The following is a 16,026-nucleotide window of genomic DNA, read 5'->3' on the forward strand; positions in this document are numbered from 1 at the left end:
TACTGTATATGCAGTATTGTGTATAAAATAGTTGTCTACCACATTCCTATTTAACAATGTAAAATGGACTTTCCTATAAAGATTTAAATTCCAAAGCATATTGAAAGTGTTTTTCTTATTACCTGTTATACTTCGCTTACGGTGACTGTTAAAATGAGATAGATTCATTAGGTTATGCATTAGGCACAAAAATGAGACAGTCATAGACATGACTGGCTCTTGAACAAGCTAAAAAATTCACTCTCACGCTGACATCAGCACTGCACCAAAATGGACAGTTCCATTTGCCAAACCTCCCATTTTACAAAAACCTGTAGTTTTTAGAATCACTACTCACAAAAATGTGGAAGTGAAAAAATAGTTTACAACTTCTAGAATTATAATAAATACGAATTTGTTTTTTGATTAAGTGCAAATAATGTTTTGACCGAAACGTCCGCCCCTTGATAACAGGCGAGCGTTTCTTTCACATGAAGTTAATTATTGATTGGGACGGTCCTGCTACAGTATATAAATAAGGCGCGTTGGGCGCTCCTCTCCTTCTGCCGAGACGCCAAGATGAGTTACGGACCGGACTACTATGTCTCCTCCTCTTACCGGAAGATTTTCGGGGACTCCCCACGCTTCTCAGCCTCTCCCTCCCGGCTGGGCAGCACCACCTCCTCGCGGAGCTCCATCTCGTCCAGCGGATTTAGATCCCAGTCTCTCTCCCGAAGCAGCGCCTCTTCCCTAGGTTCGTACCGGAGAGCTGGGCGCTCGTCGTTCTCGCCGGTGTCCAGCGAAAACATCGACCTCGCCCAAACTTCCGTCCTCAACAATGAATTCAAAATCATTCGTACGAATGAGAAGGAGCAGCTGCAGGGGCTTAATGACCGATTTGCCATGTTCATCGAGAAGGTGCATAACCTGGAGCAGCAGAACAAAGTCTTGGAAACCGAGCTGGTGGCGCTGCGCCAGAGGCAGAGCGAGCCGTCCCGACTAGCTGAGTTATACCAGCAGGAGATCCGAGAACTGCGCTCCCAGCTGGAGGAGATCAACGGCGAGAAGTCGCAGATAATCATCGACCGGGACAACATTGAAGACGACTTGCAGAAGCTGAGAGCCAAGTATGACGATGAAATCAGGGCTCGGGAAGAGGCCGAGCAGACCCTGAAGGCTTACAAAAAAGACGTGGACGATGCCACGATGGTGAGGCTGGACCTGGAGAAGAAAGTGGAATCGCTCCTGGATGAGATTTCGTTCCTCAGGAAGGTGCATGAGGAAGAGGTGACGGAGCTGATGGCCATGATCCAGGCTGCCCAGGTTTCCGTGGAGATGGAGGTGGCAAAGCCGGACCTCACCTCCGCGCTGAAGGAGATCCGAGGCCAGTACGAGTCCCTGGCGGCTAAGAACCTGCAGTCGTCCGAGGACTGGTACAAGTCCAAGTTCGTCAATTTGAGTGAACAGGCAGCCAAGAGCAACGAGGCGATCCGGGCGAGCAGGGAAGAGATAAACGAGTTCAGGAGGCAACTGCAGTCCAGGACCATTGAGGTCGAGAGCCTCCGGAGCACTAACGAGTCACTGGAAAGGCAGATCCGAGAGATGGAAGACAGGCATAATGACGAAATTTCGGGCTTCCAGGTAAGACAACCGCCTGTCAGCCACTGTATGGCGCTTCATGACAGCTCTGAACAGCTCTGAACATGATCGTCACGTCACTCAATGTATCGAAAATCAAGTTTTTAAAAATTTATAAAAATAGATGACACCAAAAACTTTTATTAAATCGTCAGTGTATTTTTTTGTCCACAATTCAATGCAGCCGAATTTACTAGAGCCCAGGTTAGTGCTTTTGGTCTGTCCACCGGTGTTCTTATTGAGAGAGTAAAAAAAAAGCTAGCTTTGAATCATTAAAATTTACAAATACTGCTGAAAATGTATAAAATAAACTTCCTTGTCACTAACGAGATCACCCGACCATTTGGAAAGGACGGCTAATTTCATTTAAAGAAACTGGAGGTGTGGGTGTCAAATCTTTTACATTAAGATCACCAGCTATGACCACAGTGTACTCACACACATACTATTTGTATCAATAATTTAACGGGATAACACTAAAGTATTAGCCATACTGTAGGTGTAGCTTCAAGATTAACAGTTGTTTTACTAAATGAGCCACATTTCCATTGTGAAATATTGAAGATTTCATGATGCTCTAAACAGCTTGTACTTAATACATCTTTGAAGTTTTTTAAGTGTGGTATTCAAAAGAGAAAACGCTTGAAAACTTGTCCGTTGCGGTTTTCTATTAAACAAAGATAAACGCATACAAAGGTTTAAAAGTTTTATTTAGAGCTTGGTTATTGAATACACGGTGGTCTTCTAGAACAATTGGTTAATCTTGAACAAACGAATTACATACTCTCAGGCAAAGAATATATTGTTTTTTATTACCAAATAACTTTTAAAACTCTACGTTCTCCGACCATTCCCTGTCTTAATTTGAAATAGGTGATCTGTAATGAGATGAAGTATTATTCAAATAATATTAAACAATAGTCTGTAAATAAATTAGGAAATATTAAAAAGTTAACGCGCTACATGTCCTATTAAATCTGGATCGTACTCCATCCTATAATTATATCGTTATATTATACATATATATAATATTAAAACTGTATATTCTTGCTTAACGTCTGTAAACGCCCATCATTCAATTACTTAAATAAGTTAGGAACAATGTAATTAATTTTAATTATAGTACGGTTATTATCATTTAACGGGGCTGTGTGGTGCCTTTAACCTTTCTTGCCGAGTTGAAATACTGATTCAGCACCATGGACAGAGGGCACGAGTATCGCCAATATCCCCAATTTCTGCCGTTTTACTAGCATTCCTCTCGTGACGTGCGTTTTATTATTCTGAAGACGGCAATTTTTAACTACCCCGAGAATACCTTCGATTGTGCTTTGCATTGATACACGTATTGTGCCAAATACAAGACACTAAAAATTATTTTCTCAGGATCGCTACATTTGCCTTTTAATTCTACATTTGACCATACTACAGAATAATTAAAAGCACTGCAAGAAGGGACAATTAAAACCGGAGAAGCTTCGAGCTCTTGCTGTTAGAGCCAGGAGCTCTGGCCATGGTGCTGAAGCAGTAAAGCGACAAGGTTAACTGACGGCTCCGCAGAAACCTGATTAAGAAGATTCCACGTAAAGATTAAGCTGTCAAATCACAGCGGAAGCAGTGGGAAACAACAAATATTCAGATCGTTTTAGGATAGTTTTGTGATATAAAAACACCGAGTCTGAGTGTTTAGTTTTTTTTCTTTTACTTTGACAAGTGATAAATCAGCAGGTACATACCAACAGACATATCTGAATATACCGTACATACAAACACTCATATAATATATACACACCGATTGTATTGTGTTGATATTAATTAAGTATGACTGCAGTATTTCCACATTAATTAAGTATGACTGCAGTATTTCCACATTTCCACATTTTAAAAATACGTAAGAATACAACAGTGTTCCCAGAGTTCCCTGTAATCGTCTTTACGTATTACAGCTTCTAAATCCTTAAAACCGGGATGATGGAGTGAGTTCTCCGCTGGTGTACTAGGCACGGTTCCACCTATAGAAATCAGATTAAGATTTGTTGTGGTGTGCCCAAGTAAGATTGGAGAAGCATTGCTGTTCTTTTAAACCATTTTTATTAATCCATTAATTGTAGATTAGTTTATCAAACTTACAAATTTTGACACATCGCAGTGAAACACTAACCATTATCTTTGGTACTTTTTAAAAGGGTGAAAAGAATAGGGGAATCCAATCCATTTTCTAACGGCTTCATCCAATTCAGGGTCACGGGGATCTGGAGATTATCCTGCCATAGGCACAAGGCAAGGTTCACACTGGATGAGATGTCAGTCCATCGCAGGGATCACACACAGACACACACCCACACCAGAGTCAATGTTCCCAGAAGCCAATTAATCTACCAGTGTGTTTTTGGACTGTGGGTGGAAACCAGAGGAAACCCACGTGAACATGGGTGGAACATACAAACCACACAGAGCACCCCAGGTCCAAAAGTGAGCCCAGGGCCCCAGTACTGCAAGGCAGCAATGGTAACCTCTGAGCCATAGACTTAGAAGTCATTTTAAGCAAAAATCCACTTATTTATAAATCAAATAATTATAAATTGAACTGAAAAACATTGATCTATATATTTTTATGCAACTGAAAGTGTGGCATACCGTTTACACAGTAAAACACTTCAATTGAGTAATAAATATACTCTATAGTAAAAGGTATTTAATCAATTACTGTTATTTTCCTCATGAATTCATTTTAAGAGGGAACTCAAAAAGTATTTGAAGGTCTAAAATTTGCAATTAGATATGTTTGGAGACACTAACCTCTGATAGACAGATAAGTTATGCTGGTATTCCTATGGAATAATGGGTCGTATTATACATCTTTGCCTTCTAATTAAGTATTTGTATTGTATAGGTAAAAGCGATTATATACACATGATATAATTTTGTTTTCTAAATACTGCTGATATCATGGTGGTTACCATTAGCTGTTTGCACAGCGACCCTGTGAGTGATCAGAGAGGTACTTGAAATGGAAAATGGGTTGCCTTTCTTGCCTCCTGTACAGGATACAATCGGGCAACTAGAGAACGAACTGCGGACCACCAAGAGTGAGATGGCCCGCCACCTGCGGGAGTACCAGGACCTGCTGAATGTCAAGATGGCTCTGGACATCGAGATTGCAGCTTACAGGTACAGTGTCACATGCACTGCCAATTCCAGCCCCAGGAGGAACATCACACACTCTAGCACTGATACGTTTGCACATGGAATTGAATTTTATCAGCTTTGCACGCACAGATTTTTTTTTTTACTCTGAAAGAAATCTAAGCAGCATTCACTCCCAGTCCTCAACTGCAACTCACTTTTGTGTCTGTGAAGTTAAAAGAAGTAAACATCTGCTGGCAGGCTGATAGGGATAAGACAGTGACTCTCAATGATATTAGCTTTCAAAATTCACAGTAGTGAAAGGAAGTGAGAGTCGTATAGCCTAATGGTCTCTTTTTGTATTCCAAGAAATAATGAATAAATAGATTTATGACATTAAAATATAAATGATATATCATATACTGTACATAGTTTTCTTAGTCCTGTGGCTTCCTTGGTAAGGGGACTGATAAAGCTCCATTCAATGAGATGGCATCTTATTTAGTTAGGGTTCTTTTTTACTGGTTGAAATTCTGTGGTTCATTTTGTCTGTATACAATACAATGGTGTAATAGGGAAGCACAATCTTGGAAAAAACCTTAGGGCAGTGTTTCATATTAATGCACTCACAAATTTTAATTGTATCACTTGTCACATTGCACTGACCCTAGTCTTTCCGACTTAAAAAACAGCTGGTTCAGTCTTTTCTGCATTGACATTTGAAAAATACAGCTGCTTCTGTATACATGCTGTTTATTTATGTAATAGGCATATACAATTACAGCAGCGATTGAAATTTCAGCAGTGTGCAGCATGTACCTGGCTAACAAGAAATCATTCTGAAGCACCTCTTAAAGAGGTGTTGAAGTGTTATCCACTCAGGGGCAAGTTAATAAAAAGCAACCTCTCTCCCTGGCTCCTGTCTGCAGATATTAGTCACCCTTCTGTGTGTCAAAGCATTTGAAAGGGCAAGCACTGCCCTTCAAAACGTCTTACAGCTTCATGGCTTGGTTCTTGCTTGGCCTGAGCAATACAGCCAGAGAAAAAACCCTTTTGGAAGAGTACCATGTGCTGATTTTGCAGCTTGGTTAACACCAGTGGAAAAGGGACTTTAGTAACCAATTACGCAAGAGCCACAGTCCATCAAGGAAGGCTCTAACATTTTCAGTGGTGTATCCTTGAGTAAGGTATTGCAAACTGATTACTCCAGTAAAATGCCCTACCATACAAACAGGTACAAACGTTAAGTCACTTGATATATGATCATCAGCTAAATAAAATATTACTGTTGCAAAGGAATAGTTCACTAAATATTTTAATTAGGTGCAACCACAGACTCCTAATTATAAATGTTCTGTCAAAGTGGCTGGTTTCTATAATGATATTGGAGAGGACAGTAGCTTCCATGGCCCTCCTCAGACAGAGTACAATTTACATCCTCTCTCTTTTCCCTTTACACACAAACATACCAGAATCAAGGGTAGAGTATAAATACAACCCTTAACGTGCAAGAACCAGATACAGTCAATTGAAAAGTGAAAATGACAACTAAAATATTCACTTCCGAAGGCATTGCATATCTAGCTGTTAAATATTCACCACACAGTGTGTAAATGTCATATTGTTTTAGAGCAATTTACCAGCTGAAGATTTTTAAACCAAATCAGCCTCTACAACATGATAAGCCTGATCAGAAAAGAAGCATTACAAAACTCAGGAAAATAAGTATAGGTGGTATATTTTCCTAAACATATTCTGTACATTAAATACAGTATGTAGCAGTCTGAGAAATTCAGTTAATGCCCTTATTGAAATGTGCCCATGTTCAAAAGAACAAATAGATACAAAACACGGATTTTAGGTCATTTGATATTGTAGTTCGCTTCACTTACATTCATATTCAACAAATGTTTTTTTTCAAACCACATTAAACTTACATATCATTTTATCAAGCTGCTTAGCTCTCTGTTTGTAGTTCAGACAGTACAGTACTAGCTAGCTGGCTAATCAACAAGAAGGTCAATCCTTTAACAGATTCTGTAAACGACTATCAATATTGGCAAGATTCCATTTAACAAAGCACTTACTTTTCAGTTTACTGCTGTACATTGATATTCATGCTGATTCCCAATGCCTGGGCCACTGTTTCTTACTTAAGAGAAAGGAAGGAAAACTGCCATATAATTATAATTATAATTGCGTACACTTACATAACGCTTTTCTGGACACTCCACTCAAAGCGCTTAACAGGCAATGGGGACTCCCCTCCACCACCACCAATGTGAAGCCCCACCTGGATGATGGCATATAAAGTACTATTTACGCAGTACAAAAATATGTTAAAGTACTAATATCCTTTTTTATCATCTTATGAAATGCCTGTACTATTGAAAATTGCTGGTGATTATTGATAATTAACAATTAACAATCTGAGCCAAGTGGACTCATCTTATGTTACTTCACATTAAAAAACACAGACAGCCCTTTTTGTTGTTTTACTTGAATTCCTAACTTCACGTATCAGTTTCCTTGCAAGAGTATGTGACAAATTATGGACGTCATACTGTTTGTCAGCGGCATTGTTAAATGACATAAAGCATTTTATGATTACAAAAGGAAACCCATACTTTTTGCTCAAACCACTTTATGTGATATTTTTTTTCCCAGACTAAATCGAAGAATAAATTTAAGAAATGAACTGGTTTTAATAAAATTCTATATGTGCTGTCTACCCTTGATGTACCTGCATAGTAAAGAAGGGGTTTCTCTCTGGTTAGGACCTTGATTAGTACAGTACCTCTACCACATGGCAGCTCCATGGATATGGTAAGGCTGAAGCGAACGAGAATGTGAGGTACAAGCCCTTTAAGCTGCGGTTGCTTGTTTCTGTCCCAACCAGGAAACTACTGGAGGGAGAGGAGACCCGATTCAGCTCTGGAATTAGCCTCCCCACCCCTAGCCTGGGTCCAAGCCTGAGCTACGGCTACCAGACACGGGTCTACACCAGTTCCTCCAAGGCCTCCTCCTCCTCCAAGAGGGAGGAGAAGGAGAAGGAGGAAGAGGCCCCAGCTAAGCCCGCGAAGGCTCCCACCCAGCGCGAGACCTTTGAGGAGATCATCGAGGAGACCATAGTCTCCACCAAGAAGGTGGATAAGACTGAGCCTGGGGAGGTTCACCCTGCTAGCCAGAAAAACTAAAACACCCCACTCTGCTACATCTCTCAACCCAAGAGCAGTCTTAGAGAGGAATCCCTCACTGATCCGAGTTTCTCTTGAATCTTGACATTCAACAATCCAATTGCGATCCCACTTATTCTCTTTTATAAACACTGTAGAAACACCGTGAGCAAGCTTCAGCAAAGACCTTTCCTCAAAATCAGAATCCATCGTTACAATAATATGGCGGGTTTCAGACTGATTATGTGCTCTGTCAATGCCAACCTATCCTTAGATCTCAGCATATAATCACTATTGAAAAACCTATTCCAAAGGGGGTGTTTGTACACAAAGAACAACTGAGATCCATATTCATTTTATAGAACAAAAATTGCATTGGTATTGAAAGCATGACACTAGTGTAGTATAATCACTGTTAATTGAATCTCTTACTGCTGCAATGTCATACATATCCTTACGATGTGCACATACAGTGCTGCATAAATAGATTCGTCTTGTTCCATATGTGCACAACTGAAAACAGGATTCCTCTCTGAGACTGCACTTGACACTGTGAGCCAGATCCTAGTTTCACTCCCTCTTGGGAAGGAAAGAGATGAAAATCATTAGGTGCATGTCGTGCTTTTCATGTTTGCATGGTAGTTCTGTGTGGGCCATTGACCATTCCCCATTAGATCTCCTTAAAAACTCCTGTCATCAGTCATAGTGTTTGTGTTCATTACAGATGTTTATGCTGGAACTGCATAAGTGGGTGATAATTAGTTACACTAATATACGTACTGCAACTCTTGTGTCCACAACACAGCACTGCCACAGTCTTTTACAATGCTAGCCAGAGCTCACCTGATGATGGAGGCCTGATTTAGGGTGCATTTATTTAAGAATCTCTGCATCTCATTCATTTGGGACTCTCTCCGACAACTCCTGATCTTTAAAGTCTTGGATACCAAAAATGATACTGGTCAAGACAAACCCTAAGAAAAACGAGAGAGAAAGTTGGTTAATACCAAGAATACCAAGGCACAGTTCTAAAGGTTGTGTTAAAGACTGTGTCTTGAGATGATGACCATTAAACCGCATGACATTTTTCCAAAAAAACAACATACTCTGTGATAATAAAAAGTTTGCTCCGTGACTACCACTTTGGTATGAACCAGTGAGCACAATGACTTCAGATAAAATCAGGATTTGATTGTAGAAACAAATGCCTACTGAATTTAATCTCCATAATGTCTGAAGCCCTTGTAAACTGTGGTGAGCAGGTTGTAGATCCATCTGAGCCTAAGCAGTTCAACAGACTAGTTACAACACATATCTAGCCTTAAAAAGAGTTTCACTAAAACAGCTGATGGTCGATTTGTCAGTGGTGGTGGTCAGAAGAGGGGTCATGTGTCAAACAACATATTGAAGAACAATGTTTTAAAGCAAGCTTTAAGCAAGGGAACCAGCAACTGTGAACAACCTTCAACTAGTTTAGAATTAAACCTCTTTGGATGTATGGTATTCTTATTTCTTACTGAAACCAAATTCACGTTTAGTGTACACTGTTTAAGAATTATTGTCTTCAGACAAAATTTAGGCAGAGTTTTAGAACTTGTAATTCATGTATGACGCTATATGCATAACACTGTTATTTATATCAGGAATTTAGAAAAATTGATATGTGTGCCACTTAGACATACTTAAGAGACACAAAATGTATATTTTCTTGCAGCACGCTTGTAAGAGAAATATAATCTGATGTTTACTCTTTTCATTGCTGGAGATTTCTTTGACATGATCAACTTTCCTCTAGCCCACAATGAAGTATTGCAGAGCCACTCCTGTAGCAAAACATGTTGCTTGTGTAGCAGAAAGTCTCTTTTCATATTGCTCTTTGTATGAGATGCCATACACCCTCTGCCCAAAGCTGTCATGAAAACTTTAGGGCTCAGATTTTGTCACATTGAAAAAAGGGGAGATTAAGTCACAGGTGAGTGGCATGCATTACAACGGACTCCTCTGAAACTATAAAGAGTGCACTGCCAAACCTTTTCTAATGCATCTGTGGCCAGCTCTGAAAACATTTAAGAATAAATGTAAACCTAAAAGATAAAATGAATGCTGTAGGTTTTTCAAAATGCCTTAATAACACCAGCAGCTTTTCCACTCTGGCGGTCTGTGTGCTTAGTAATGTATGTGATGCCGAAAAGGTGTTGCTTTGATTTGTTTTTTCCTCCATGTGAACCAGAATGAAATGTAGAATATTAGCACTGAAAGGATAGTGACTGAAAGAAATTAATATTTCTTCTTCCTTTGTTTCCTGACTGCTCTAAGGCACAATAAAGACTTGACACAATTACAATGGCAATGTGTCCTTTTTTCTGCATTGGTTCATTATTAATTTCAGTTGTATTGCCTAAAAAGAATTAGAATGGCTTTTAATTTTATTTTTGCTGAAGTCTCCCAACAGCTATTCACATGTGAGCAGGGACTGGAGATTTGCATCATCCTACCTCACAGACTAGCTAAAGCTTGTTCTTAACACATCTGGAGGAACTGCCATCTTGCCTCATTAATCCAATTCTCAACAGAGGTCGCTGAGACGTGTAATGAGGATTCAAAGCCCAGATAACTAACTGTGGAAACACTTAAATCAAATAGCCATGACCTGTGGTTCTCAGTAAGCATGTGCCAACTCACAAAGGAGATGTTTTTCAAAATGCAGTGGCCCATACAATTTTTCTCTTTATTCTTGTTTTCTTAAGTTCTTAAAATCCTTCTCAGTCCTTACATGGGCCATGTAAAACAGGCAAGTTGTTCTGAGGTGTACTTTGAATTTGAATGTGGGATTTGGTTGTAAAAACTACCTGAGTGAATGCTCCCTAACCTCCCCCCCAGGACAATGTCTTATCAGCCCATACTCAGGAGAGTTCTTCTCTATTAATTCACAACCATCCTCATGTGGCTGTTCAGACTCTTTAGATGTTAAGTTTGCTCAAACCTAGATGACTTCAGGATGTGTGAATACTACATTCTGAATGCACATTTATGTTCTTAAAATGTTCGTACCAAAGCCAAGAATACTGAGATGTTTTTGAATAATTTCTTATACTAACAGAAGTGTACCTGAACATTTCTATTCAGTACACCCTGTTCTTATGCATCAAAAAGACTAAGCTAAAATAGGAACCAACAAACAGTCTTGGATACTGTATGACAACCAATGAACACTGACTTGAGAGTTCTGAAGCACCTCTGTTACAGTCACCCTGCTGCATCACAGTGGGGTGTGTCATGGCTACATCCACCAGCAGCCCTCCTCCACTCTGCACTGATCACGGAGGAAAACAGGATATACAGAGGTTCTGACTTTAGTGAAACGTCAAACAGTACCAGCTGCTCTGGGGTATTTATCCTGTTTATCCTCTCCTTGGTGATCTGGCATTAATATGAACTTCACTTCACTCCTGAGCCATCTTACAGATTCCCAGCGGAGCCCTTTCTGTTCCTGAGACTTTCCAGGTACAGAGGATGGGACTGTGTTAGTCTCCATACCCGGACCTCAGCAGGTGACTGCCTCGGTCCAATCGCGGCGTGCCTCCCGTGTCCGCTGTAGAGACCAGGTACTGGTGTGGAGACCCCTGCAAAGAGCATGTCCCACTTGGCGTGCACTTGGATGACCACCCCAACTGAAAGTTTCCAGGCCCAGCCTGCCTTGCACTATGCCCTGGACGAAGCACACCCCAAACTCTAGGTTCTCACCCTGTCCTGCACTCCCTCCCTGTGTCCAGTCCCAGCCCACCTGCATGCATCCGGGTGATTTCGGTGGACTGTCCTTTACCCTGGGAGGTCCTTGCTCCTGGACCCCAGCCATAAGGAATCCAGACAGTGCCTTTGGGGAAGAAGAGGACCAGCCCTTGCTCCCACAGACCAGCTGATTCCCCTGGGCAGTCTCTCTTCGGGCTGGCCCTGCTCCATGTCAGCCCGCTCCACGCCTGAGGACTACCCACTACTCCTGGACTGTCAACGCCCTTGCTCTTGGGACCATAACACTGCTGCGTTCGCCCCTGTTCCCTGGGTGGTTCCACGGGTTATAACAACATGTGGAACCTGAGGTTCAGCACCAGTGTGGTTAAGTTCCCAACCCTTACCTTCTTGTTTGTTTGCATCCCTGTCAATAAATTACCTAAAATAAGTAGAATTATTTTACACTAAGCGCATTCACAATGGGATTTTTGATATTCTTAAAAGACAGTGATAAATCCTAAAACATATTCCAAAAACTCAAAGTAGAAAGGCTGAAAAAGAAACTAACTGCACAGCAAAGGAGCATAATAACATCCACTGATGCAAAGAAAACAGGTCTGTCCCCTGAGTGTCTGCTTTGATGGTGTGACTCCACTTATTTCTATAGCAACTGCGAGAGGTAATTGCTGAGTGCCTGGAAATCCCCAAGGTTTTTAAACAGACTGAGGGTTGAGGCCTTTTTTTTAAAGTTATGTTGCACTTCCAATCTGAATAATATTGTAATAAAGATCTTGTGTGGAGGTAGAATTTGTTTTACAAACACAAAATTATTTTTACAGGAATTTAATATCCTGGGTTAAGCTATAAGTATGTTTTATAATAATCCTGAGGTTAAAAGTAATTGCAATGTTTTCCAAAATATTTCACTGCTGTTACTATATCAAAATATATTAATATAAAAGTTTTAGTTCCTTGTAGACCTGTAATCTTCAGGGAGAATTTCAGAGCTAGAAGGATAAGGGCAAAAATTCATGAGGCAACTGCATTAACAGGTAACTAAGACATTACAATAAAGTTGTGAAACATGACTAGAGGAGAATAACAGAAATGAAAATAAAAAATATTACACAGAAGAGAGAGGCAGGCAGCTGAAGCAAGAGAGTACATGCAGTTTAAAATGAAATTCTTTGGGTTTAACAGTAGGTGTATGCTACTGACCACCTAATGCAGAGATGGATGTACAGTAAGTAGCTCACTTTATGATGAGGTAAGGAAGATATGTTGCAAATGTGACATTATTTTCCTGGGAGATTTCATTTTTTCTTATATTGTTTTATGTAATATAATGTGTTACATAAAATTGGGAAAGTGTTATTGGAGATACAGAAACTAAAACTGATATTGCTGAAATGTTTAATGATTAATCCAGTTTGTAATAGCAGGAAACACAGTACCTGGGATATTATACTATGCACTATTCATGATACCTGAGTGATGCAGTGCTGCAGGAAACCACATACAGCGTAATTGTGGAATTTAAAAGAGGAGACAGAATGCTCAAGGATGCTCCTTTAGATAATTGTACTGAGTTTTGATCGCCATAACACAAAAAGGATATTACAGTCTCAGACGCAATTGCAAGAAGAGTGACAAGAATGATGACTGGTCCTTGGGGATTGTCATATACGAATAGAGATCTGATACAAGCCTATTATGTCCTAAGGGGTAAGGCTGGAATAACTAAAGGGTCTATTTCATTCTTTTTCATGCTAAGGTTCACAAAAACAGAAACGGAAAGAGATTCCAGAGATGAGAATAAAAAACCTTTTTTGGACAAAGAGTTACGGATATCTGGAGTATGTGAGAGATGGTGGTCTCCTTCAAGAAGTGTCTGGACAAAACTTTACACTCACTAAGGTACTAAACTACCAAATGATCAAGATCGAACAAATGGCCTCCTCTCGTTTAAGTTTTTATGTTCTTATGGTCTAAGACATAAAACATCTAAAGGCTTGAGAAATGAAAAGAAAAACAATATTTCATAGCTATTTCAGCTATGGAGAATTCTTTAGGGTAATATCTAAAAATCTAAAAGCTCCTTTCTTCTACAGCTCTTTAACTGAAACCCCAGGCTATAAGGAAACCTGCATCTGTCATTCAAAGAAACGGCACAAAGGATAATAAATGAATGCACCCAAATAGTAACACAAGCAAGGGCTAGAATCAGTGCTCTAGTGAGTCAGGTATTGAGTCCCATAGCTTTAGGACAGGAATTATACAATTCTACTTAAAACATTTCAGTTGCATAAAAATCAACCCTTGTCGGCAGAGATCCCGGAAAATGAAAAAAACTTTAAACTGTCAGTGAACTTAAAAATCACCGATTTAAAATGACAGTTTTTTTTAAGTGTAGGGCTGCAACTGCCTCAGTTAAGAAAGGCATGGATTGGTCTGACCGAGAGTTATATAGAACAAATCCAGGAATCTCTGTCACCTCGGGTCTGAACCTTTTAACAGAGAAGCATGAACGTTGAAGCCATTAAAACAGAATCCATGATTATTTAACTAATCGCATTTTAGTTTTTTCTTCCAGGTCAATGGTTTTTCCAAAACCCAGTGTTATTGCATGAGATCGACATCTGTACGGCTACTGCCGAATGATCATTTTCCTGTCCTTCGGAGGTGTGCCCCAGTGAAATTGAGTTCTTTGTTGCACTGACCTTTTGTGTATCCCTCCCCTCCCCCACACATCTCCCTGTGCTGGCCAGTGGGAAACCCCCCCCCCCACTTCCTGTCCACACAGCTGGGGACCGGGCAGCCCATGACTCAGTCTGCGGGTCTTTAAAGATTTATACCTCTGCAGTGCTGGCTGAGTGGGGTGTGGCAGGTAGGGATTGCTCTACCATGACATAACACACCAGCTGCGACTGGAAAAAGGAAGAACTCCACATAAAATCTAAGACCTAGTATATTCCTGAATCAGTTACTTCCTTACTCTTTTCAACTCACATGGGGCCTCCTGTCTGCTTTGTGCCTGTGTAACTGCTCCTCTGATGTTACTGCTAAGGGATTATCATTATTACCTGCTATTCCAGTTAACCTACGGGTATCTGGCAAAAATTGCCTCCTTAAAACCTTATGAGGACAGAGGGATTCTAATGGTCTCAATCACTTTTCCTTTTATCCTCATCTAAAATGAGATTTTTAAAGGTCTTATGAAGAAGCTGATTTTCTGGAGGAGATAGGCGTGTGGAAAATAGCAAAGCAAATGAATTTATCGCTAATTCATGTGTTTTGTTTTTAAGCTGCATTACTGCGGCTGTTGAAAAGCATGCAAAGGATGTTTTTTTAATAGGTCTCCTGCATCTTATTTGATTCCTACCACTGATAATCAATTTCTAATAACCATGGTAATGAGACCTGTATTTGTGAAAACTACAGCAGCAGATGACTTTGAGAAAAGGGGAATCACCCACGGGGGCAGCCACTTCTATGAAAGATGGAAGAAGAAGTGGCAGTGTTCTTTTTAGTTTCCTGTGTCTTGCCATCCTTCTCCCCCTGTCATGACGTGGTTGGTTTTATCACTGCTAGCTGCAATCCCCAGGTGCCTGTTTTCACAGGGCTATAAAACATCCTCTCGCCATCAGCACCCCAGATCAATACTGCATTTTGATTAGTGGCAAAGAAGCTATTCATCTCCCTGCCATGTGCAACAAACCACAGCCATAAAGCCGTCAGACACAAGCTAAATTAAAATGTGCTTACAGCGACCACAGGCAGCATTGTAAAACAAGACCTTTTTCATTTTTTAACCTCACTTTCTTTACAGGGAGTGGGTGGCATACATACAACTAGAAATAAGTGCGGAGAAACTGGATTACCTTGACAACCAACAGAGCAGGTATTCATGGTATGTTCATATTCAAACACAGCATAACAGGTTCATTTCACCTTTTATACATGAAGAATATAAGTGAATTTTGAGTACAGTGGGTCACTTGTGAACACAACACAAAAGCCTAGATTTTTGTCCTGTAGGGTTTTCGTATGTTGGAGTAAGTAAGATGAACAGTATTCCTGTTTTAAATTTACAAATTGCCAATTTACAACTAGCTGTATTTTAAGTTTTTGGGACAACAGAACAAAGGCTTAAAAATACATGTACTGCATTTGTAATACTCGGCTGTGGTGTCAGAGTATAAATTTCTTTTTTTGAGATGTTGGATTTATAGGCAGTCTTAACAGGGTTGAGCTCCCTCTCCCATTCCCTCATTCTGCTAGTGGTGTTCCGACCTATTTTTTAAAGGGACTAGTTGTAAAAATGGTATAAATATAATTTTATACTTCCTGAGTACGGATAGATCAGGCAAAACAGCAC

The 16,026-nt window shown here is 40.1% G+C and overlaps 1 protein-coding gene across 1 annotated transcript; it reads left to right on the forward strand.

Moving 5' to 3' along the window:
- The first annotated feature begins 524 nt into the window (after positions 1-524).
- Positions 525-10,257, forward strand: LOC102683924 (alpha-internexin). Its single transcript, XM_006630815.3, has 3 exons — positions 525-1,620; positions 4,664-4,788; positions 7,643-10,257. Exons 1-3 carry the CDS (start codon positions 559-561, stop codon positions 7,938-7,940), a joined length of 1,485 nt encoding a protein of 494 aa, XP_006630878.1. The 5' UTR covers positions 525-558; the 3' UTR covers positions 7,941-10,257.
- Positions 10,258-16,026: the final 5,769 nt, after the last annotated feature.

This window comes from Lepisosteus oculatus, chromosome 4 (genome assembly GCF_040954835.1).
Source record: "Lepisosteus oculatus isolate fLepOcu1 chromosome 4, fLepOcu1.hap2, whole genome shotgun sequence".
Classification (NCBI taxonomy): Eukaryota; Metazoa; Chordata; class Actinopteri; order Semionotiformes; family Lepisosteidae; genus Lepisosteus; species Lepisosteus oculatus.

Excerpts from the sequence above, each read along its gene's own strand:
- LOC102683924 (XM_006630815.3), top strand. The coding sequence starts at position 559 with ATGAGTTACGGACCGGACTACTATGTCTCCTCCTCTTACCGGAAGATT. Across the intron at positions 1,621-4,663 it reads ACGAAATTTCGGGCTTCCAG|GATACAATCGGGCAACTAGA; the intron begins GTAAGACAACCG and ends CCTCCTGTACAG. Across the intron at positions 4,789-7,642 it reads ATCGAGATTGCAGCTTACAG|GAAACTACTGGAGGGAGAGG; the intron begins GTACAGTGTCAC and ends TGTCCCAACCAG.